The sequence below is a fragment of the Neoarius graeffei genome, chromosome 11 (assembly GCF_027579695.1).
Source record: "Neoarius graeffei isolate fNeoGra1 chromosome 11, fNeoGra1.pri, whole genome shotgun sequence".
Taxonomy (NCBI): Eukaryota; Metazoa; Chordata; class Actinopteri; order Siluriformes; family Ariidae; genus Neoarius; species Neoarius graeffei.
This window is the reverse complement of record NC_083579.1, coordinates 48814600-48838021: the sequence shown is the minus strand read 5'-3', so window position 1 is coordinate 48838021 and position 23422 is coordinate 48814600. Positions and strand designations below refer to the sequence as shown.

Below are 23422 nucleotides of genomic sequence, written 5' to 3'. Positions count from 1 at the left end.
GGAACCTCAGCAGTAGAGCTGGGTGCCACACATTTCATTCAATGACACTTTCCCTATATTTTACTTATTTTGACTGAGAAATGTTTTATTTACAATTTTGATAACCCTTCACTTTTAATCCAGGTCTGTAGTGTGAAATGTTCTTGGCTGTGTTTTTGTTTAAAAATGTTTTCCAAATTGTAGCTGTGTTTAATTCATATCCAGAAAAATATATATTCCAATATAATATACTCAGCATAAACATTTTAAATAGATTCTATATTTTTGGTGCATCCATGACATATTACTAAAGTAGCCTATTTACTGTTGTTGATGTGGGTCACTTGCTGTTAGCCAATTCACTTTCTCGTACCAGGAGAGCTGAAAGGAACGAGTATTATTCCCTACCTTTTTCACCAAGTCAATTTGAGGTGTTGGTCTACCCTGCTCTTTAATTTTTTCCTCGAAAGGAAGACTGGAAAATGGCTTCGCCAAAATTAAATCAGCAATGCTTGGCATCCATGCGCAGCTTTCTTGCTAGCTGACTAGCCCCCTCAAGTTCAGTCACTCAAATAAACGAAATTTCTGGAACTAAGATAGCAAACTTGACAACACTATATTTACACTTTATTTACAATGAAAATATATACAAACTACAAAAGCTGGTAGAAACCGTATGTAATGAAGGAAATAAAAATGTAAGCTGATCTCTTACAATACACCACACCACTTGCGAATCCGCATGGGACTGAACTGAGATTCACCGCTGCCTGTCTATAGTTGAAACGAGCTGTCAATCAAAGAAAATATCCGGCCGCTTTCACCAATCACCAGTCTCCTCGCGGAAACTGCCATGTCCCTCCCACTGTGAGGCTCGGAGTCCGTAGGCGGGCATTTTCGCAGTATTTGTCCAATAACCGTCTTGCATTTTGAGATTGAAAAGCGCAGAGCTCCCAAATGCCATTGAAGTCCACTGAGGCTGCGCTGCATCGCGCTGTCACGAGGGGGGAAAACTCACGCACACATTAAAGTTATAAGGGAATGATTTCGCACTGTAGTTGGGTTGAGCACATATATTTCTATGATTCTGGATCTGAAATAGCAATGCTATAAGGTTGGCTATAACATAAGCCTAGCGCAATTCATCCTACACGATGTTCGTCATTTTTAGAGGAGGCTGAGCCTCCCTCGTTGTCTTAGAGCAATCGCCCGTGATATACACACACACCCGTTCAAAAGTTTGGGGTCACTTTGAAATTTCCTTATTTTTGAAAGAAAAGCACTGTTCTTTTCAATGAAGATCACTTTAAACTAATCAGAAATCCACTCTATACATTGCTAATGTGGTAATTGACTATTCTAGCTAAATTCTACTAAATGTCTGGTTTTTGGTGCAATATCTCCATAGGTGTATAGAGGCCCATTTCCAGCAACTCTCACTCCAGTGTTCTAATGGTACAATGTGTTTGCTCATTGCCTCAGAAGGCTAATGGATGATTAGAAAACCCTTGTACAATCATGTTAGCACAGCTGAAAACAGTTGAGCTCTTTAGAGAAGCTATAAAACTGACCTTCCTTTGAGCAGATTGAGTTTCTGGAGCATCACATTTGTGGGCTCGATTAAATGCTCAAAATGGCCAGAAAAATGTCTTGACTATATTTTCTATTCATTCTACAACTTATGGTGGTAAATAAAAGTGTGACTTTTCATGGAAAACACAAAATTGCTTGGGTGACCCCAAACTTTTGAACGGTAGTGTACACACACACACACACACACACACACACAGTGAAAAAGTTCAATATTTTCCACGTTATTTAAGAAAGTGAAAATGTTATATATTATAGACTCATTACACACAAACTAAAATGTTTCAAGCATTTTTCTATTTTAATCAGTATGGCATACAGTACAAAAACACAAAAACCCATCTCAAAATATTTGAATATTTCATTTCAAGTTTGAGCAAAACAGGATGAACACAGTGTATCTCTCGGTCTAGTTCAGTACACACAACCACAATCATGGGGAAGACTGCTGACTTGACTGTTGTCCAGAAGATGATCACTGATGCCCTCCACAAGGAGGGTAAGCCACAAAAGGTCATTGCTGAAAAGGGTGGCTGGAAAAGGTGCACAAGCAACAGGGATGGCCGCAGTCTTGAGAGGATTGTCAAGAAAAGTTGATACAAGAACTTGGGAGAGCTTCACAAGGAGTGGACTGAGGCTGGTGTCAGTGTATCAAGACCCATCACGAACAGACATCTTCAAGAAAGGGGATACAACTTTTGCATTCCTAATATCAAGCTACTCCTGAGCCAGAGACAATGTCAGAAGTGTCTTATCTGGGCTAAGGAGAGAAAGAAATGGACTGTTGCTCAGTGGTCTAAAGTCCTCTTTTCAGATGAAAGTACATTTTCCATTTAATTTGGAAATCACGGTTCTAGAGTCTGGAGGAAGAGTGAAGAGGCACAGAATCCAAGATGTTTGAAGCCCAGTGTGAAGTTTCCACAGTCTGTGATGATTTGGGGTGCCATGTCATCTGCTGGTGTTGGTCCACTGTATTTTATCAAGTCCAAAGTCAACACAGCCATCTACCAGGAGATTTTAGAGCACTTCATGCTTCCATCTGCTGACGAGCTTTTTGGAGATGCTGATTTCCTTTTCCAGCAGGACTTGGCACCTACCCACAGTGCCAAAACTACTACCAAATGGTTTGCTGACCATGATATTACTGTGTTTGATTGGCCAGCCAACTTGCCTGACCTAAACCCCATAGAGAATCTATGGGGTATTGTCAAGAGGAAGATGAGAAACGCCCGACCCAAAAATACAGATGATACGCTGAAGGCCACTATCAAAGCAACCTGGGCTTCAATAACACCTCAGCAGTGCCACAGGCTGATCACCTCCATGCCACACCGCACTGATACAGTAATTCATGGTAAAGGAGCACCAACCAAGTATTGAGTGTATAAATGAATATACTTTTCAGAAGTTGGACATTTCTGTATTGTAAATCCTTTTTTTCATTGATCTTAGGGAATATTCTAATAATTTGAGATACTGGATTTCTGATTTTTCATGAGCAAAAAAGCCATAATCAAAATTAAAACAAAAAAAGGCTTTAAATATTTCACTTTACATGTAATGAATATAGAAAAGTTTACATTTTTGAATTAAATTATGAAAAAAAAGGAACTTTTTCATGGTATTCTAATTTTTTGAGATGCACCACACACACCAAAATGATTCCCTTTGGTTTCATTTTTACTTGCCAAAAACCTGCAATGTTAACATCCATCCATTATCCATAACCCCTTACCCTGTGCAGGGTCGCAGGCAAGCTGGAGCCTATCCAGCTGACTATGGGCGAGAGGCAGGGTACACCCCAGAGAAGTCGCCAGGTCATCAAAGGGCTGACACAGAGACAAACAACCATTCATACCTACGGTCAATTTCAAGCCACCAATTAACCTAACCTGCATTTCTTTGGACTGTGGGGGAAACCAGAGCACCCAGAAGAAACCCACGCAGACACAGGGAGAACATGCAAACTCCACACAGAAAGACCCCCGTCGGCCACTGGGCTCGAACCCAGAACCTTTTCGCTGTGAGGCGACAGTGCTAACCACTACACCACCATGCCACTGTAATTTTTTTTTTTTTTTTAAAGATATTTTTTTGGGCTTTTTTATTGGATAGGACAGTGTAGAGACAGGAAATGAGCGGGAGAGAGAGAGACGGGAAGGGATCGGGAAACGACCTCGGGCCGGAATCGAACCCGGGTCGCCCGCATTCATGGTATGGCGCCTTAACCACCTGAGCCACGACACCCCCACCACTGTAATTTTAACAGCTGTGTGTAAACTTTATATCCACTGTACCTTTAATGCATTAGAGAAGTTTTAATTCGAATTTAAGATACCTTTATTATCTAAAGAACCTTCGTGAAATCATGTTATTGACAGGAATACTGACCTTCTTATTAGGATTCATATACTTGCTTTGCCAATCAGTGGTGTATTTTTCAGTGTAGTCCTCCAAAATGGCATACAGGTCATAGGCTTCTGGAGGTGGCTCCACATCACCATTGAGAATTGAAGATGCACGAATGTCTTGGGAATAGAACCTTCCAGAAAACAAATTAACATAACACAAAAGAACAAATAGTGCACAGTGTTATTTAAAAGATCACACCAATATCCAATCGATAGTAAAAGTTTAACAGGACATACTTTCTGTTAGCCTCTTTACGTTCCATCAAATAGGAGCCAACAAGGGAAACTCCAGCGTAGAGGCCCCGTGATTTGCAGTATGAAAAGATTGGTGCTGTGCTGCGGAATGCCACATCTGCCTCCAAATTCCTGTTAAAATCAGACAGATGTGTCTGTGTGCATGCACTGCATAAACTACATTCAAAGACAATCATGGGCTGTTCTCACTTAATGATTAGCCATGACCACTGCAGCTCCGTTTTGAGACTTGCATGTACATTTTTTTTTTAATGTTCATTAATATTTATATTCATTATACAGTATTATGGCAACATCATATTACTAGAAAACAAAGAGCGCATGGTTTTTATTTAGTTCCATAAACAATTAAACCAGAAATTTAAAATAAAAATCAAATATCAATATTTCCCATGCACTGACAGACCAAAAAAAAAAAAACCCCACACAACCTGGATGTAACAAAGTATTTAATTAAACTACCGGTTCTTAATGTGGTAAAGTGCTACCCATCATTATATGTAATTTTCACCAAGAGAAAAAAAAAAAAAATCGTACATGCTGTGCTTGCTCATGCTTGCTAAAAGCATAAATCACTGTTCTTCATCAATAGGAACTGGTCACATGAGGCGCCAAAATGAAAATCAACACAAATGTAACAGACAGCTATATTCATCTCTATTACAAAGAGAGCGCACTCATGTTTTAATATTATTTATAAACCCACCAAACAAGGTCCAATTGTATCATGCAAGAGTTTAGACGGTTATAAGTATTACTGTAAATCTCCAAAGGACAGTAATACTTATAACCGTCTAAACTCTTGCATGATACAATTGGACCTTGTTTGGTGGGTTTATAAATAATATTAAAACATGAGTGCGCTCTCTGTTTTGACATAAAACATGTAATTGTTTGAGGTATTTAATATATAGTCTATAAAAGTTACAGTAATGAGTATCCAAAGATAAAATGTTGACAGAGTAATTGCATAAATGAGTCTTTTTGCCAACCTAACCGTTATTGTAGTTATCACACTATTTACATTGATAAAGTATTATTTTTAATATTTATCAAAATATATTATTGTCCCTTATTCATTAGGCCACAAACCTACAGTGGGGCAAAAAAGTATTTAGTCAGTCACCAATTGTGCAAGTTCTCCCACTTAAAAAGATGAGAGGCCTGTAATTTTCATCATAGGTACACTTCAACTATGAGAGACAAAATGAGGAAAAAAAAAAAAATCCAGAAAATCACATTGTCTGATTTTTAAAGAATTTATTTGCAAATTATGGTGGAAAATAAGTATTTGGTCAATAACAAAAAGTTCATCTCAATACTTTGTTATATACCCTTTGTTGGCAATGACAGAGGTCAAACGTTTTCTCTAAGTCTTCACAGGGTTTTCACACACTGTTGCTGGTATTTTGGCCCATTCCTCCATGCAGATCTCCTCTAGAGCAGTGATGTTTTGGGGCTGTCGCTGGGCAACACAGACTTTCAACTCCCTCCAAAGATTTTCTATGGGGTTGAGATCTGGAGACTGGCTAGGCCACTCCGGGACCTTGAAATGCTTCTTACGAAGCCACTCCTTCGTTGCCCGGGCGGTGTGTTTGGGATCATTGTCATGCTGAAAGACCCAGCCACGTTTCATCTTCAATGCCCTTGCTGATGGAAGGAGGTTTTCACTCAAAATCTCACGATACATGGCCCAATTCATTCTTTCCTTTACACGGATCAGTCGTCGTGGTCCCTTTGCAGAAAAACAGCCCTAAAGCATGATGTTTCCACCCCCATGCTTCACAGTAGGTATGGTGTTCTTTGGATGCAACTCAGCATTCTTTCTCCTCCAAACACGACAAGTTGAGTTTTTACCAAAAAGTTCTATTTTGGTTTCATCTGACCATATGACATTCTCCCAATCCTCTTCTGGATCATCCAAATGCTCTCTAGCAAACTTCAGACGGGCCTGGACATGTACTGGCTTAAGCAGGGGGACACGTCTGGCACTGCAGGATTTGAGTCCCTGGCGGCGTAGTGTGTTACTGATGGTAGCCTTTGTTACTTTGGTCCCAGCTCTCTGCGGGTCATTCACTAGGTCCCCCCATGTGGTTCTGGGATTTTTGCTCACCGTTCTTGTGATCATTTTGACCCCACGGGGTGAGATCTTGCGTGGAGCCCCAGATCGAAGGAGATTATCAGCGGTCTTGTACGTCTTCCATTTTCTAATAATTGCTCCCACAGTTGATTTCTTCACACCAAGCTGCTTACCTATTGCAGATTCAGTCTTCCCAGCCTGGTGCAGGTCTACAATTTTGTTTCTGGTGTCCTTTGACAGCTCTTTGGTCTTGGCCATAGTGGAGTTTGGAGTGTGACTGTTTGAGGTTGTGGACAGGTGTCTTTTATACTGATAATGAGTTCAAACAGGTGCCATTAATCCAGGTAACGAGTGAAGGACAGAGGAGCCTCTTAAAGAAGTTGTTACAGGTCTGTGAGAGCCAGAAATCTTGCTTGTTTGTAGGTGACCAAATACTTATTTTACCGAGGAATTTACCAATTAATTCATTAAAAATCCTACAAATGTGATTTCCTGGATTCTTTCCCCCCATTCTGTCTCTCATAGTTGAAGTGTACCTATGATGAAAATTACAGGCCTCTCATCTTTTTAAGTGGGAGAACTTGCACAATTGGTCGCTAACTAAATACTTTTTTACCCCACTGTAACCTCACTACTTTCACACTGCTGTGTGTCTGTGTAGTATAGTGTACAAACTTGTCACCAAAGGAAAATGTCTGTTGCAGGAAAGTCCCCCAGATTAGCCAAAGCTTTCATATAGCAATCCAATAGTGTTATTCATCTGTCAAACAAGATTCCTTGGTATGAAATTCGATACTATTCCCTTCCTATCTGTTCAGAAAATCATAGCAGCACATACATATGGCATTTATTGTAATAAAATCACTCAATCCAAAAACATCCACTAAACTCCTTGGCTGATATGTACAGGACAACACTCTAATGGCAAGTATGTAAGGGTGAAGTTACTCTAAAGCCACAACAAAACACCCCCATCAACAACAACAATAATAATGAGCATAACTCTAAAGATAAAGCTACTGACTTGAAATAAATTACAAAATTGGTAATAGCTCAAGTTTAACCTACACTCTATGGGACAACTTCAAAGTGGAAATAAAACGCATGTTAATGTCAAAATTGTGTAGATCACTGTTCAGACCTCAGAATTATTTATGGACTTGACCACTGCTCAAGTCAGCCCAAAATAGTGCTATGTCTCAATTATATGCTATTCAGATATCAGTCTCATCACCCCCTATACACAAATTAAGATCTACACAAATGCAATGGAAATATGAAATAATTATACAACAGTTAGTTCTGGTCCACCAATTTGATTGGTTGAGTACCGTTCCAAGAGTGCTGCTATTTTGTGATAACGGCACTGGGATGTTTGACACTGTGCATCACTCTGCTTGTCCATGTAAAATTCCATTTCCTACTTTGAAACTGTTACTACAGTAGTATTAGCGGTATCCTCAGCGCACGTGACAAATGATACTTTTTGACTTAAAATATGAAAACTCATCAGATGAAGATGAAAAGAATGCAGGGATGCCAATTTTACCAGAAGCACCTTTAATAGAATGTACAAAATCAATGTGAGCTAGCTATCCAGCATGCTATAAAGGGAGCATGGCTTCTTTGGGATATAGTTCCTTGTTTATACAGGGATGTGAGTGACAAATTTAAAAAAAAAAGAGGAAAATTTTTAGGCTCAACAGACGACCCCGAAGGGGTCGTCACGACAACGAAGTTGTCGTGGGGAGGGTATGGGAGGGTGTGCCGTCCCATTGGTGGGGGTCTGGGGGGTCTCCCCCACGAAAATTTTTGTAAAAAGGACTTAAAATGGTGACATTTTAAGCACATAAAATGTAAAATTTCTAACATAATACACTTGCAGAAAGTCAAGTTTCAAGCTGGTGTTAGGTTTGGATGTATGCTCCACCAAAAAAATTTGGAATATTTTCAGACAATTTCATTAAAGTTCCTGCATTTGTGCAGTTAAATCCATCATATTTAAGTCTTTACAATTTTCTAACAGTAACTGTTATTAATGTGATTAAGTCAATTTTGAACACCAACTTTACTCTTTGTTACAGAAATAAGTTAATTTTGAAATTTTAGAAATTCAAAATTTATTTCACTCTAAAAGATTCTCATGAAACAAATAGCAAACAACAAAGTATTTAACATAAGAAATTGCTTTGTCAGTATTTACCAATAAACTGCACTTAATATACAATGAATCCATTTAACAAAATTGAACAGTAAACTGAATTTTGTGATACTCACAATGTTATTCAATCAACTTCACTTTGGCCTTTGTAAAATGTCTCAAGCATTATCTTCTATGTACATGAATTGTCACAATAATCAATATGATTAAAAAGAGAGGGAGTGAGCTTCATATGGTTGTATCAGCATTTCTATTTACTGTCATTAGTAATCACAATGTTCAATAAACTTCATTTTGGCCTGTGTGAAATGTCTCAAGCATTATCTTCTATACATGAATATTCACAAATTGCAGCGTAGTAGTGAACACCAAGCTGGCAAAAAGAAATGCTGATACATGATATATGAAGCTCACTCCCTTGAATATTAAATGTGCTAGTGATAAATTAGATTGGAATTATCACATTATTTTCAGAGAACTAAAAATTTCATTCAAAAAGTAACAGTGAAGGTAATGTTTTTAATACGTAGGATAAAACATTATTATTATTATTATTATTATTGATGCCTACCTGGCAATGCATAGTTAGTCTTCTGAATCTCAACTCGACTCCTGTGTTTTTCGCTTTTCACGTGTCCACTGAGAGTCACAAATCCACACCGTCCGTAGTTCAGTTCACAGCAACACAATTTGCAACGTGCGATTCCTTTCTTGTTGAGTTTTTCAAAAACCAAACTAAAAACACTTCCATCGGGAGCTTTGCGCTCTAACCAGTCCCAACGCCACTTATTTTCAATGCCAGAATCTATTTTCGTGACATCGGACTTCACAGACAACGCCGCCATTTTCATTCATACTCGTAGCAGTGCATGTACAATAGCGACTCCTCTCCACACAGCGATAATGATCAGATCGCTGTAAGGGGCTTTCGTCACTTCCGCTTAGTAAAATCCGGAAAAAAGTTTCGCGCCAGACTTTACCGAATATTTTTTTTTTTAATTTTAGAAAACGCGGAAAACGATTTTTTACGCGGAAAGGCAATTTGAAAAACGCGGATTTCCGCGGAAACGCGGAGATTTCACATCCGTGTTTATAGAACTGTGGTATCAAAGCAATATCACGAGAGGACGTGCTGTTGTACTGAATATCAGCATGGCTATGATTAGCTACAGCACTTAGCATTCAGCCACTTCACAGCAACCGAATCACAGCTGTGCTGATATTCATGTACGACAGCACTTCCTCTCGTGTGATATTGCTTCATCAATATTTGCCATTAAGAAACTAAATGTATAGATACAAATACAGGTCCTAATTAAATTATTTGTAAGAATGGATTATATTTATTTTTTAAAACAAAACCTTAATTAAAAAAAATCTTAAATTACATTGTCTATTAGGATTCATTTTTATTTCACAACATTGCTTCACTGCAAAATATTAACATTACCACAACCATCTTGATTTATGTTTGGGGTCATTATCTTGTTCGTTTTAGTCCTCAGTGGAATTCATAATGCCACCCATTTCAATAACATCTGGGGCACCAGGAAAAACAGCATTTAGGACTCACCACCATATTTTATTGTGGGTATTGGGTACTTTTTCCTTTGCATTTCCTATTGTTTGGACAACAGTATGATGATAGTATGCAGGGCCAAAAAGATTAGTCCCATCCAACCAAAAAACATGAACTTTTCAAACCGGCTTGCTGTTACCAAGGAGACAGCCAATAGTTGATTTAGAAACTTGACAAACTCATGATTCAACTAAACTGAAATCTTTCAAAGTATTTTTTTTTTCTATTTCTCTGTACCTTATTGTTAGACTATTACAACTGACACCAAATTACATCTCTAAAATGTGAGGTACTTTATCAGTCAGTCATTGCTTTTAGCATCACATGCATGTTTGAGACACTCCCTTTAAAACACTTGCCTCAAGATCTCCAGTCATAAAAGCTTTGGTTAGTTGCCAATAATCTGAATGAGCTGTCCAGTGCATTAAAATAAGTACTGGCTTAGCACAAGTCCAAGTGATGCATTCCAAGAACTGACTACACTCCATTTCTCTCAGCAATGCTACAGGCTGACTCACTGATGCTGTCAACATGCTGAAAAATGTTTGGCATGGCAAGTGAAGGAATAGCTCCTACCTGCCAAGTGGCCCAACAGCCACAGTGAAATTCCCTCCAAATGTGAGGTTTCCCCCTTTGCTGAAAGCCTCCACTGCTCGTTGCTGATTCAAGATGATGACAAAATCAGATGCCTAAGGACCAAAAATAAAAAGAAAATAAAAATTTAAGCACAAACAAGTTGTAATAACAGCATCATCACATTAAAAGATACACACTCCTAATCCTACCATTCTACAGCCTCTGCACCACATGTACCTGGTGTATTGCAATCCTAATCACCAACTTCAATTCCCTAGAAACCGGGATTCTTAGAGTAAGCATAAGATAATGCATTATTCTCAATGCTGGGTAAAAGCTTTCCCTGAGTCTTGGCTCCTCCCAAGTTTCTTCATTCTGTATTTTTCCTTGCCTTGTTCATTGGAGGTTGAGACATGAATGTTTGTGAAGCTGCTTTGAGATGGTGTTTATTAATTAAATGTAGTGCTATTACATTCACCTAAAAAGATTGCCATCTAAGCCAATACTTGTGTTCATTACATGCAAAAGGAAAAACGCAACACTGAAAATACATAGTGCTCTGCGTCTGCACTACACGAAAGCGCCCAATGTTGAAAATTAATCAACAATGTCATTTCATACAGGTACTCAGTACACAATGAGTCATCCAATGGTGAAACTGTCAGCCATAAAACAAAGCCGGGCTTTCTCTTCATGGTACTGACAAATGACCAAATGACCTTTGCAGGAGAACATGTGGATGATTGCATGGGCCAAAGATAGAAGGATCCAGTCATTGTGCTGAAAAATGATGAAGCCAGTTCATGAGCTGCAAATAGCGCTCTATTTAAAGGCCACATATGCCAGTACGTATAAAGCTTATGTGAAATCCTCTTACAAATAGTCTAGCTGAAAGCCAAGTGTGTAAATCCTTTTCAAAGAGAAATACAATCTATAATTTATGCTTAAAAATATGCAAGTTGCATTGCTGTAAACAATTTCCAGAATGATGCACCATGAATGAATGAAACCTTTATTGCCAAGGGGAATTTGTCTTGCACTTAGGAGCCATAAATTACATAAAACAAAAACACTTAAACATGCAGACTTACACAATAATACATAGAATAGCAAATCTATAAAAAAAAAAAAAATTATACATACACACATTTTATATTTATTTTATATATATATATATATATATATATATATATATATATATATATATATACACACACATACATACACACACATACACACACGGTGCATATTTTAGAATGGTGTCAACCTGTCTAAATTCAGCCTGTTTAGCAGCTGAATGCTCCTTGGCACAAAAGATGTTATAGCTCTGTTTGTTTTTACATGTAGCATTCTATAACGGAGTCCTGAGGAGAGAGGGGAGAACTCAGGGAAGAGGGGGTGGGATGGATCATCCAGTATCTTCAAGGCCAAATTAATGGTGTGTTCATCAGAAATCTGCATGATACTTTTCACTTCTGATCCAGTTATTTTCCTACCAAGTTTTATAATCTTATCCAGCATATCCCTGTTTTGAACAGATAACCCCCCCCAACACTGAATTACAAAGGCCACAACACTCTGTATAAAAGTTAAAATCTCAAAATCCCTGTATCAGCCTTAAAGCTACGCAGTTTCCTTAAAAAATAAAGTCTTTGTTGTGCCTTTGTATATCTTGCAAGAGTTTGCCCTCCATGTGAGCTTATTGTCTATAATAGTACCCAAGTACTTACTATACTCTTCCACTATGTCAATATCACTCCCATGTACAGAAACTGGTTTAAGAGGGGGCCGTTTCCTAAAATTGATAACCATTTCTTTGGTTTTCAAAATATTTAAAATCAAAGAATTTTCATTACACCATTTATAGAGCTGGTCCATTTCCTGTCTGTAGCCAGTCTCATCACCTGTTAAGAAACCCACTATGGCCGTATCATCAGCAAACTTAAAAAGAGAACATTCAGGGGTGTGGCTCACACAGTCATTTGTGTACAGTATATATAATAGGGGTGATAGGACACTCCCCTGGGGGACGCCCCCATTTATACTAATGACAGATGACTGACCATTACCTACCTTAACATATTGGACTCGGTCAGTTAAAAAGTCAAAAATCCATTTCAAAAGTGAATGGTTAACTCCCATTGTTCTCAACTTCTCAATAAGGGTGTGTGACTGAATAGTGTTAAAAGCTGATGGAAAAATCAGCAAACAGGATGCGTACATATGATGAAGGTAATTCCAAGTCCTTGTGTATTCCATTTAACATGGTAGTAATTGCATCTTCCACACCCCTTTTCTGTCTATATGCAAACTGAAGTGTGTCCATTTCAATTACTGTTTTTTTTTTTAAGTGGGTCAAAACGATCCGCTCCAAACACTTCATTGCTATGGAGGTAAGAGCTACAGGCCTAAAATCATTTAAAATGGACAGTTTCGGTTTTTTCAGCAGAGGCAGAATTTCAGCTGTTTTCCAAATTTTAGGTACCGTGTGTGTGTCCAATGACTTTTGGAACAAGTCACAGAAAACATGGCCGAGTTGTTCATGACATGTCCTGAGAACCATACTCAGCAACTTGTCAGGGCCAGCCGCTTTACGGGGTTTGACTTGCGAGAACACCCGCTCGACTTCCCTGCTACAAACACTGACTGATGCGCTCTCTGTTACGTTGTCCGGCCAGTTGGGAAAAGGCCGCAGACCGCTCTCCCACCTAGCGAAATGTTTATTCAAGGCATTTGCCTCTTCGACTGAGTGCTCAGGAATTTTTGGCTGATTACTTTGTCCAATCATAGTTTTAATTCCTCTCCATGCCATCCGTGAGTCGTTATTTATCAACAGTTGTTCCACGTTTGATTTATATATTCCCTTGCTATGATTAATTTCCACCTGTATCTCCCTTTGAATCAACTTCCCCCTGTGCCGATCATTTGCTTTAAACGCCCGCTCTTTTTCCACCAACAGTTTCTTAATATCACTTGTGATCCATGGTTTTGAGTTGGCAAACATTTTTATTTTTTTCGTAGGGATCAGACTATCCACGCAGAAGTTGATGTAGGCTGTAACTGTCTCAATGTGATTGTCCAAGTCCTCACAGTCAAAGACCTCCCAGTCCGTACAGACCAAACAGCCTTGCAGAGCTGTCAAACTGTCAGGGTCCCATACAGGCACTGATCTTACTTTGGGCTTCTCTTTTTTTTAAGTCTCTGGCGGTACGACGGCAGTAAGTAGACAGTATTATGATCTGACCCACCTACTGGTGGCTTACTGATGGCTTGGTAGGCATTTCTTATGTTGCCATAACACAGATCAGTGGTTTATGAACCGCACGTGGCGCATTTAACATATTGCTGATAATGGGGCAATGCAGTTGACATGGAGCAGCCATTAAAATCGCCCAGAATTAACTTGGGTGTATCTGGGGAGGCTGTCTCCAGATCTTGTACGTGTTGATGTATAACCTCTGCAGGCGCTTTGTAATTTGCATCGGGGGGGATATAAACCAAGCACACAAAGAGCTGCCCAAACTCCCGTGGCAAGTACGTGGGTCGAAGGGAAATGGAGAGAAGTTCTAAGTTTGGGGAACTGACAGTGTGTCTGATGACAGTGTTTACACCACTGTGTGTTAATATGCATACAGAGACCGCCACCGATCGATTTCCCAGTGGCTCGCTGGTCTCTGTCGAGTCTTATTGGTGTCCCAAACCCCGGAAGAGAAATACTATCATCGTTTACAGTGTTATTCAGCCACGTTTCACTGGAGCATAAAATACAACTTTCCCTGTATTCAAACAGGTGTTGTGTGGCAGCGTGTAGTTCATCGACTTTGTTCCTCAGTGCCCTCACGTTAGATAAGATGATAGTTGGGAGTGGAGGTTTGAATCCCCTTGCACGAACTCGCCGGCAGATTCCTCCTCTCGATCCTCGCTTTCTCCGACTGAATCTCCATGCTGTAGACCTAAGACATTCCAGGGGAATATCTGATGCAGGTATCCTGTCATGTTGTAGTAATAGGCCCAGCTGCAGTAACTTCACTCTCCCATAGGTAATCTTAGAAGACTCCGTATGTATCATTAGAGGACAGAGCAGAGTGATCGCCAATAAAAGTCCGAAACAAAGCATGTTTTAACCGCTGTTCGTGCAAAATATAGCGTTCTAATTTATAAAGCGCAAACAAGCGCACTTTAACACACATTTAGTACCGCATCTAACAAAAAAAAAAAAAAAAAAAACACACGGACAAACAAAGCTCCCACACGTGTGTTACCTGCAGAGCAGCGCCATTTATCCTCCATCATCAGCCACACCCTAACAGCAAAGTACAATCCAACAATAACCCCCAAACACACAATTTTAATATTTCTCATATTGTTGATGCACGTTTTTATAGTCATGATTAATTTGCCTTCAGCCCCCTAACGCAGAATGAAACCAAGGGCCAGACAAAGAAAAGAAGCAAGAGGACTCGTTGCACCAGGAACCGATGGGGAAAAAGCTTTCAAGAAGCTGTGCAAGGAAAAACGGGAACAGCTGGAGGAAATAAATAGGAGCCTGGATGCTATGAAACATCAGGCTTGTCTCACAAGACTGACAAAAGAGATTGATAATTTGGTGACACGAGTCCAAGTTACCATGCTCATGAGTCATTCTGAAATCAGCAGTTCTGAGGTGGGGATTTCCCAGCCCAGTGCCTTCTTGATCAATATCAAGACAACCACAAGGATCCTGTCAATATTTGGCCACCACAAGTGGCCATTCTAGGGTAAGTGAATGCTAGAATAGGAAATTCAGAGAAACTGTTCCATTACGAAAAGGTTATTTTCCATTTCCATACGAGTTGCTTGCTCTTATCATAGCAGACCAATAATCTGTCAAACACTGATTTGCTCTTACAAACATCTTGCTTAGTATTTAGCAATAAATACTTTTTTGCCCCACTGTATTTAGTCAGTCACCAATTGTGCAAGTTCTCCCACTTAAAAAGATGAGAGAGGCCTGTAATTTTCATCATAGGTACACTTCAACTATGAGAGACAAAATGAGAAAAAAAAATCCAGAAAAATCAGTGTCTGATTTTTAAAGAATTTATTTGCAAATTATGGTGGAAAATAAGTATTTGGTCAATGACAAAAGTTAATCTCAATACTTTGTTATATACCCTTTGTTGGCAAATGACAGAGGTCAAACGTTTTCTGTAAGTCTTCACAAGGTTTTCACACACTGTTGCTGGTATTTTGGCCCATTCCTCCATGCAGATCTCCTCTAGAGCAGTGATGTTTTGGGGCTGTCTCTGGGCAACATGGACTTTCAACTCCCTCCAAAGATTTTCTATGGGGTTGAGATCTGGAGACTGGCTAGGCCACTCCAGGACCTTGAAATGCTTCTTACGAAGCCACTCCTCTGTTCCCCAGGCGGTGTGTTTGGGATCATTGTCATGCTGAAAGACCCAGCCATGTTTCATCTTCAATGCCCTTGCTGATGGAAGGAGGTTTTCACTCAAAATCTCACGATACATGGCCCCATTCATTCTTTTACATGGATCAGTCGTCGTGGTCCCTTTGCAGAAAAACAGCCCTAAAGCATGATGTTTCCACCCCCATGCTTCACAGTAGGTATGGCGTTCTTTGGATGCAACTCAGCATTCTTTCTCCTCCAAACACGACAAGTTGAGTTTTTACCAAAAAGTTCTATTTTGGTTTCATCTGACCATATGACATTCTCCCAATCCTCTTCTGGATCATCCAAATGCTCTCTAGCAAACTTCAGACGGGCCTGGACATGTACTGGCTTAAGCAGGGGGACACGTCTGGCACTGCAGGATTTAAGTCCCTGGCGGCGTAGTGTATTACTGATGGTAGCCTTTGTTACTTTGGTCCCAGCTCTCTGCAGGTCATTCACTAGGTCCCCCCGTGTGGTTCTGGGATTTTTGCTCACCGTTCTTGTGATCATTTTGACCCCACGGGGTGAGATCTTGCGTGGAGCCCCAGATCGAGGGAGATTATCAGTGGTCTTGTACGTCTTCCATTTTCTAATAATCGCTCCCACAGTTGATTTCTTCACACCAAGCTGCTTACCTATTGCAGATTCAGTCTTCCCAGCCTGGTGCAGGTCTACAATTTTGTTTCTGGTGTCCTTTGACAGCTCTTTGGTCTTGGCCACAGTGGAGTTTGGAGTGTGACTGTTTGAGGTTGTGGACAGGTGTCTTTTACACTGATAATGAGTTCAAACAGGTACCATTAATCCAGGTAACGAGTGGAGGACAGAGGAGCCTCTTAAAGAAGAAGTTGTTACAGGTCTGTGAGAGCCAGAAATCTTGCTTGTTTGTAGGTGACCAAATACTTATTTTACCGAGGAATTTACCAATTAATTCATTACAAATCCTACAATGTGATTTCCTGGATTCTTTCCCCCCATTCTGTCTCTCATAGTTGAAGTGTACCTATGATGAAAATTACAGGCTTCTCTCATCTTTTTAAGTGGGAGAACTTGCACAATTGGTTGCTGACTAAATACTTTTTTGCCCCACTGTAGAACTCTAAGAGACTGTATCTTGTGCTTACGATTGAGCGTAACCCAACTTTGTCTAACTAACCTAACTGTGCCACCTTCATGCAAAAGTTCATTTAATACTGCTTTACTGCCAGCCTCCTTAATCCTACCATCATTGTTACCGTGTGTGTGTGTTAATGATATTACAGGAAAATGGCTGGATCGATCTTCATGAAACTTGCAAGATAGATGGGCACTGGTCTCAAATAGAACAGCCAACATTTTGAGGGTCATCCGGTCAAGCTCGCCAAAAAGGTCAAAATCGTTTTTGTTGTGGCTACTGCCTCATATAGAGGCACTAGCCACTACGTCATCATGCTGTAAGAACGCAAGTGTGTAACAGTCAGTCACACGCTGCACATGCGCATACACGTGTCCTGATTAAAATGGCCGGTGAGCGTATACAACTTGGTTCACCATTTTAAATAAACGGACTAAAGAAATCACTTTCAGATGTTTATGCTTATTACAGAGGGAAAGTGCGTTCCACTGAGCTCTAGCCCTGGGCCGTTTCCGGGAAATAAGAGTCTCTGTCATGGCGACAGCATGTATGTCAGCCTCAGTTCGGAGGTTTCAGTTTCGAAAACTGTAAAAGTAGAATAATATATTTAAAAAAAAAAGAAAAAGTACAGACACTTGGTATATTTTATTTCTGTGATTTTTAAATTGTTCATTTTTGGATTACGCTTCATTTTTGTGCCTACTGCCTCAGAGTAAATATGCACACTATATTTACTGTATAGACATGGTATCAGAAAATTTTATTTTTAAGCAGTAGCCACATGTACCCATTTCCCCCCCCCACAATATCTTCCTTCATATTTCATCATAAGTGCGACTGGGCAAGGTTTGTTTTGCTTGGCAACACTTGTTATAAGCACTTGATTATATACTTCAAAAAGTATATTATAGAATAGAATAGGCTTACGTAAATCTATGTAACACTCATTGCAGCATTATCTTATTCCTAAATTGTTATTTTTCTGTACTTTTGTATTTTGATGCGTGTGTGGTTTTTACATTTTTTCCCCCCTTTTTAGCATCAGGAACAATTTTCAACTGGGGAGTGAGCCCTGTTACTGTCTTGCCCACGGGCGATTGCTCTAAGACAAAGAGGGAGGCTCAGCCTCCTCTAAAAATGACTAACATCGTGTAGGATGAATTGCGCTAGGCTTATGTTATAGCCGACCTTATAACATTGCTATTTCAGATCCAGAATCATAGAAATACATGTGCTCAACCCAACTACAGTGCAAAATCATTCCGTTATAACTTTCCCCAGTTCGCCTAATGTGTGCGTGAGTTTTTCCCCCTCGTGACAGCGCGATGCAGCCCAGCCTCAGTGGACTTCAATGGCATTTGGGAGCTATGCGCTTTTCAATCTCAAAATGCAAGACTATTATTGAACAAATACTGCGAAAACGCCCGCCCACGGAGTCTCACGGACTCCCAGCCTCAGTGGACTTCAATGGCATTTGGGAGCGATGCGCTTTTCAATCTCAAAATGCAAGACGGTTATTGGACAAATACTGCGAAAATGCCTGCCCACGGACTCCGAGCCTCACAGTGGGAGGGACATGGCAAAGCTTTCCGCGAGGAGACTGGTGATTGGTGAAAGCGGCCGGATATTTTCTTTGATTGACAGCTCGTTTCAAATAGACAGGCAGCGGTGAATTTCAGTTCAGTCCCATGCGGATTCGCAAGTGGTGTGGTGTATTGCAAGAGATCAGCTTACATTTCGATTTCATTCATTACATACGGTTTCTACCAGCTTTTTTAGTTTGTATATATTTTCATTGTAAATAAAGTGTAAATATAGTGTTGTCAAGTTTGCTATCTTAGTTCCAGAAGTTTCGTTTATTTGAGTGACTGAACTTGAACTTAAGGGGGCTAGTCAGCTAGCAAGAAAGCTGCGCACGGATGCCAAGCATTGCTGATTTAATTTTGGTGAAGCCATTTGCCAGTCTTCCTTTCGAGGAAAAAATTAAAATTAAAGAGCAGGGTAGACCAACGCCTCAAATTGACTTGGTGAAAAAGGTAGGGAATAATACTCATTCCTTTCAGCTCTCCTGGTACGAGAAAGTGAATTGGCTAACAGCAAGTGACCCACATCAACAACAGTAAATAGGCTACTTTAGTAATATGTCATGGATGGACCAAAAATATAGAATCTATTTAAAATGTTTATGCTGAGTATATTATACTGGAATATATAGTTCACCAAAAACCCCTATGGAGAAAAAAAAAAAAAGCAAGGACCGTGACGTCGCCCGGTATGACGCAGCCAGGGCCCCACCCTGGAGCCAGGCCCGGGGTTGGGGCTCGTATGCGAGCGCTTGGTGGCCGGGCCTTTGCCCATGGGGCCCGGCCGGGCTCAGCCCGAAGAGGTGACGTGGCCCCGACCTCCTGAGGGTTCACCACCCACAGAGGTAGCAGTAGGGGATTGGTGCAGTGTGGATTGGGTGGCAGTCGAAGGCAGGGGCCTCGACGACCTGATCCCCGGACACAGCGGCTGGCTGTTGGGACATGGAATGTCACTTCGCTGGGGGGGGAAAGAGCCTGAGCTTGTGCGGGAGGTTGAGCGGTACCGGCTAGAGATAGTCGGGCTCACCTCCACGCACAGCTTGGGCTCTGGAACCCAGCTCCTCGAGAGGGGCTGGACTCTCCACTTCTCTGGAGTCGTCCGTGGTGAGCGGCGGCGGGCTGGTGTGGGCTTGCTTATAGCTCCCCAGCTCAGCCGCCATGTGTTGGAGTTTACCCCAGTGAACGAGAGGGTCGCCTCTCTGCGCCTTCGGATTGGGGAGAGGGCTCTTGCTGTTGTTTGTGCCTACGGGCCAAATAGCAGTATAGAGTATCCGGCCTTCTTGGAGTCCCTGGGAGAGGTACTGAGAGGTGCTCAGACTGGGGACTCCATTGTGCTACTGGGGGACTTCAATGCTCACGTGGGCGACGACAGTGACACCTGGAGGGGCGTGGTTGGGAGGAACGGCCTCCCCGATCTGAACCCGAGTGGTGTTTTGTTATTGGACTTCTGTGCTAGTCACGGTTTGTCCATAACGAACACCATGTTCGAGCATAGGGGTGTCCATAAGTGCACGTGGCACCAGGACACCTTAGGTCGGAGGTCGATGATCGACTTTGTAGTCGTTTCATCTGATCTCCGGCCCCATGTCTTGGACACTCGGGTGAAGAGAGGGGCTGAGCTGTCAACTGATCACCACCTGGTGGTGAATTGGATCCGCTGGCGGAGGAGGAAGCTGGACAGACCTGGCAGGCCCAAATGTATGGTATGGGTCTGCTGGGAACGTCTGGCCGAGCACCCTGTTGGGGAGGTCTTTAACTCCCACCTCCGGGAGAGCTTTTCCCAGCTTCCGAGGGAGGCAGGGGACATTGAGTCTGAGTGGACCATGTTCTCTGCCTCCATTGTGGACGCGGCTGTTCGGAGCTGTGGCCGCAAAGTCTCCGGTGCCTGTCGTGGCGGCAATCCCTGAACCCGGTGGTGGACACCGGAAGTAAGGGATGCCGTCAAGCTGAAGGAGTCCTATCGGGCCATGTTGACCTCCGGGACCCCTGGGGCAGCTGACGGGTATTGGCAGGCCAGGCGTGCTGCAGCTTGGGCAGTTGGAGGCAAAAACTCGGAACCGGGAGGAGTTCGGGGAGGCCATGGAGAAGGACTATCGGTCGGCCTCGAAGAAATTCTGGCAAACCGTCCGGCGCCTCAGGAGGGGGAAGCAGTACTCTGCCTACACTGTTTACAGTGCGGGTGGGGAGCTGTTGACCTCGATTGGGGACATTGTCGGGCGGTGGAAGGAATACTTTGAGGATCTCCTCAATCCCACCGTCATGTCTTCCACTGAGGAGACTGAGGCTGATGACTCAGAGGTGGACTCGTCCATTACCCAAGCCGAAGTCACTGAGGTGGTTTGCAAGCTCCTCGGTGGCAAGGCACCGGGGGTGGATGAGATCCGCCCTGAGTATCTCAAGTCTCTGGATGTTGTGGGGCTGTCTTGGTTGACACGCCTCTGCAACATCGCGTGGCGGTCGGGGACAGTGCCTCTGGAGTGGCAGACTGGGGTGGTGGTCCCTCTTTTTAAGAAAGGGGACCAGAGAGTGTGCTCCAATTATAGGGGAATCACACTTCTCAGCCTCCCAGGGAAAGTTTACTCCAGGGTACTGGAGAGGAGAATTCGACCAATAGTCGAACCTCGGATCCAGGAGGAACAATGCGGTTTTCGTCCTGGTCGCGGAACACTGGACCAGCTCTATACCCTTCATAGGGTGCTCGAGGGTTCATGGGAGTTTGCCCAACCAGTCCACATGTGCTTTGTGGATCTGGAGAAGGCATTCGACCGTGTCCCCCGTGGTATTCTGTGGGGGGTGCTTCGAGAGTATGGGGTTCGGGGCTCTTTGCTAAGGGCTGTCCAGTCCCTGTACGAACGGAGCAGGAGTCTGGTTCGCATTGCCGGCAGCAAGTCAGACCTGTTCCCAGTGCATGTTGGACTCCGGCAGGGCTGCTCTTTGTCACCGGTTCTGTTCATAATTTTTATGGACAGAATTTCTAGGCGCAGCCAGGGGCCGGAAGGAATCCTGTTTGGGAACCACAGGATTTCATCTCTGCTTTTTGCGGATGATGTTGTCCTGTTGGCTTCTTCAAACCAGGAACTTCAGCATGCACTGGGGCGGTTTGCAGTCGAGTGTGAAGCAGCTGGGATGAGAATCAGCACCTCCAAGTCCGAGGCCATGGTTCTCGACCGGAAAAGGGTGGCTTGCCCTCTCCAGGTTGGTGGAGAAGTCCTGCCTCAAGTGGAGGAGTTTAAGTATCTCAGGATCTTGTTCACGAGTGAGGGAAGGATGGAGCGTGAGATCGACAGGCGGATCGGTGCAGCCTCCGCAGTGATGTGGTCGCTTTACCGGTCCGTCGTGGTGAAGAAGGAGCTGAGCCAAAAGGCAAAGCTCTCAATTTACCGGTCGATCTACGTTCCGACTCTCACCTATGGTCATGAGCTTTGGGTAGTGACAGAAAGAACAAGATCGCGGATACAAGCGGCCAAAATGAGTTTCCTTCGCAGGGTGGCTGGGCGCTCCCTTAGAGATAGGGTGAGAAGCACAGTCACTCGGGAGGAGCTCGGAGTAGAGCCGCTGCTCCTCCACATCGAGAGGAATCAGCTGAGGTGGCTCGGGCATCTTTTTCGGATGCCTCCTGGACGCCTCCCTGGGGAGGTGTTCCAGGCATGTCCCCCCGGGAGGAGGCCCCAGGGAAGACCCAGGACACGCTGGAGGGACTATGTCTCTCGGCTGGCCTGGGAACTCCTCGGTGTTCTTCCCGAGGAGCTGGCCGAGGTGTCTGGGGAAAGGGAAGTTTGGGCTTCCATGCTTAGACTGCTGCCTCCGCGACCCGGTCCCGGATAAGTGGAAGAAGACGAGACGAGAATATATTTTTCTCTGGATATGAATTAAACACAGCTACAATTTGGAAAACATTTTTGAACAAAAACCCAGCCGAGAACATTTCACACTACAGACCTGGATTGAAAATGAAGGGTTATCAAAATTGTCAATAAAACATTTCTCAGTCAAAATAAGCAAAATATAGGGAAAGTGTCATTGAATGAAATGTGTGGCACCCAGCTCTATATTTGGCTCCCCAAGGTCAGTGCTTGTGCCTATTCCAGAACACTCTGCTGTTACTGCTGAGGTTCCTGACAAAGAGCTGTTTTCAATAATGATCAATTATTTAAACAACATGCCACAATTTTAAAATATAAAATGTTAAAATATACCCCCCCACCATCATGTATATTGGACAGTAGGCTAATGGGCCAAAAGAACCTGTTATTTCACAGTTTGTGACGCTGCCAACAATCAGCCAGATCAGAGGCAAGAGTATGGGCAAAATTGATGTTTTTTCTTTTAAAAACATCTGGAAATATCGTAACCGACCAGCCTCCCCTGTTTGAAAGACTACCAGCCGCCACTGGTCTTGCCACCAGGTTTATTGTTTTGTATTTGGTTGTATTTCATTCTGGTACATGGACTCTGTTTTGCTGAGGCTGATTGAGAGTCCAAATTATTTGCAGACGACTGCAAATCTGTCTGTTGTGCACTGTATGCATGTCCTCATGTATCACAGCTTTTGGAGAGAAGAAAAAAAATAAAATAAAAAACAAAACACTGGCCATAAAGGAGAAACGAGAGCAGCGCAAGCAAGGCGCACCTCCCGCAGACGTCTTCCTCTGCAACACCTGTG

The 23422-nt window shown here is 42.3% G+C and overlaps 1 protein-coding gene across 2 annotated transcripts in view; it reads right to left on the bottom strand.

The window, feature by feature from the left end:
- The window catches only part of sh3yl1 (SH3 and SYLF domain containing 1), a 103680-nt gene that overhangs the window by 15403 nt on the left and 64855 nt on the right, over window positions 1–23422 (bottom strand). For both annotated transcript variants that reach the window (XM_060934088.1, XM_060934089.1), the window contains exons 5-7: window positions 10632–10744; window positions 4218–4346; window positions 3961–4111 (exon numbers count right to left, since the gene is read on the bottom strand). In XM_060934088.1, the coding sequence (XP_060790071.1) occupies window positions 3961–4111; window positions 4218–4346; window positions 10632–10744 (393 nt within the window). The remainder of the gene's footprint in view (window positions 1–3960; window positions 4112–4217; window positions 4347–10631; window positions 10745–23422) is intronic.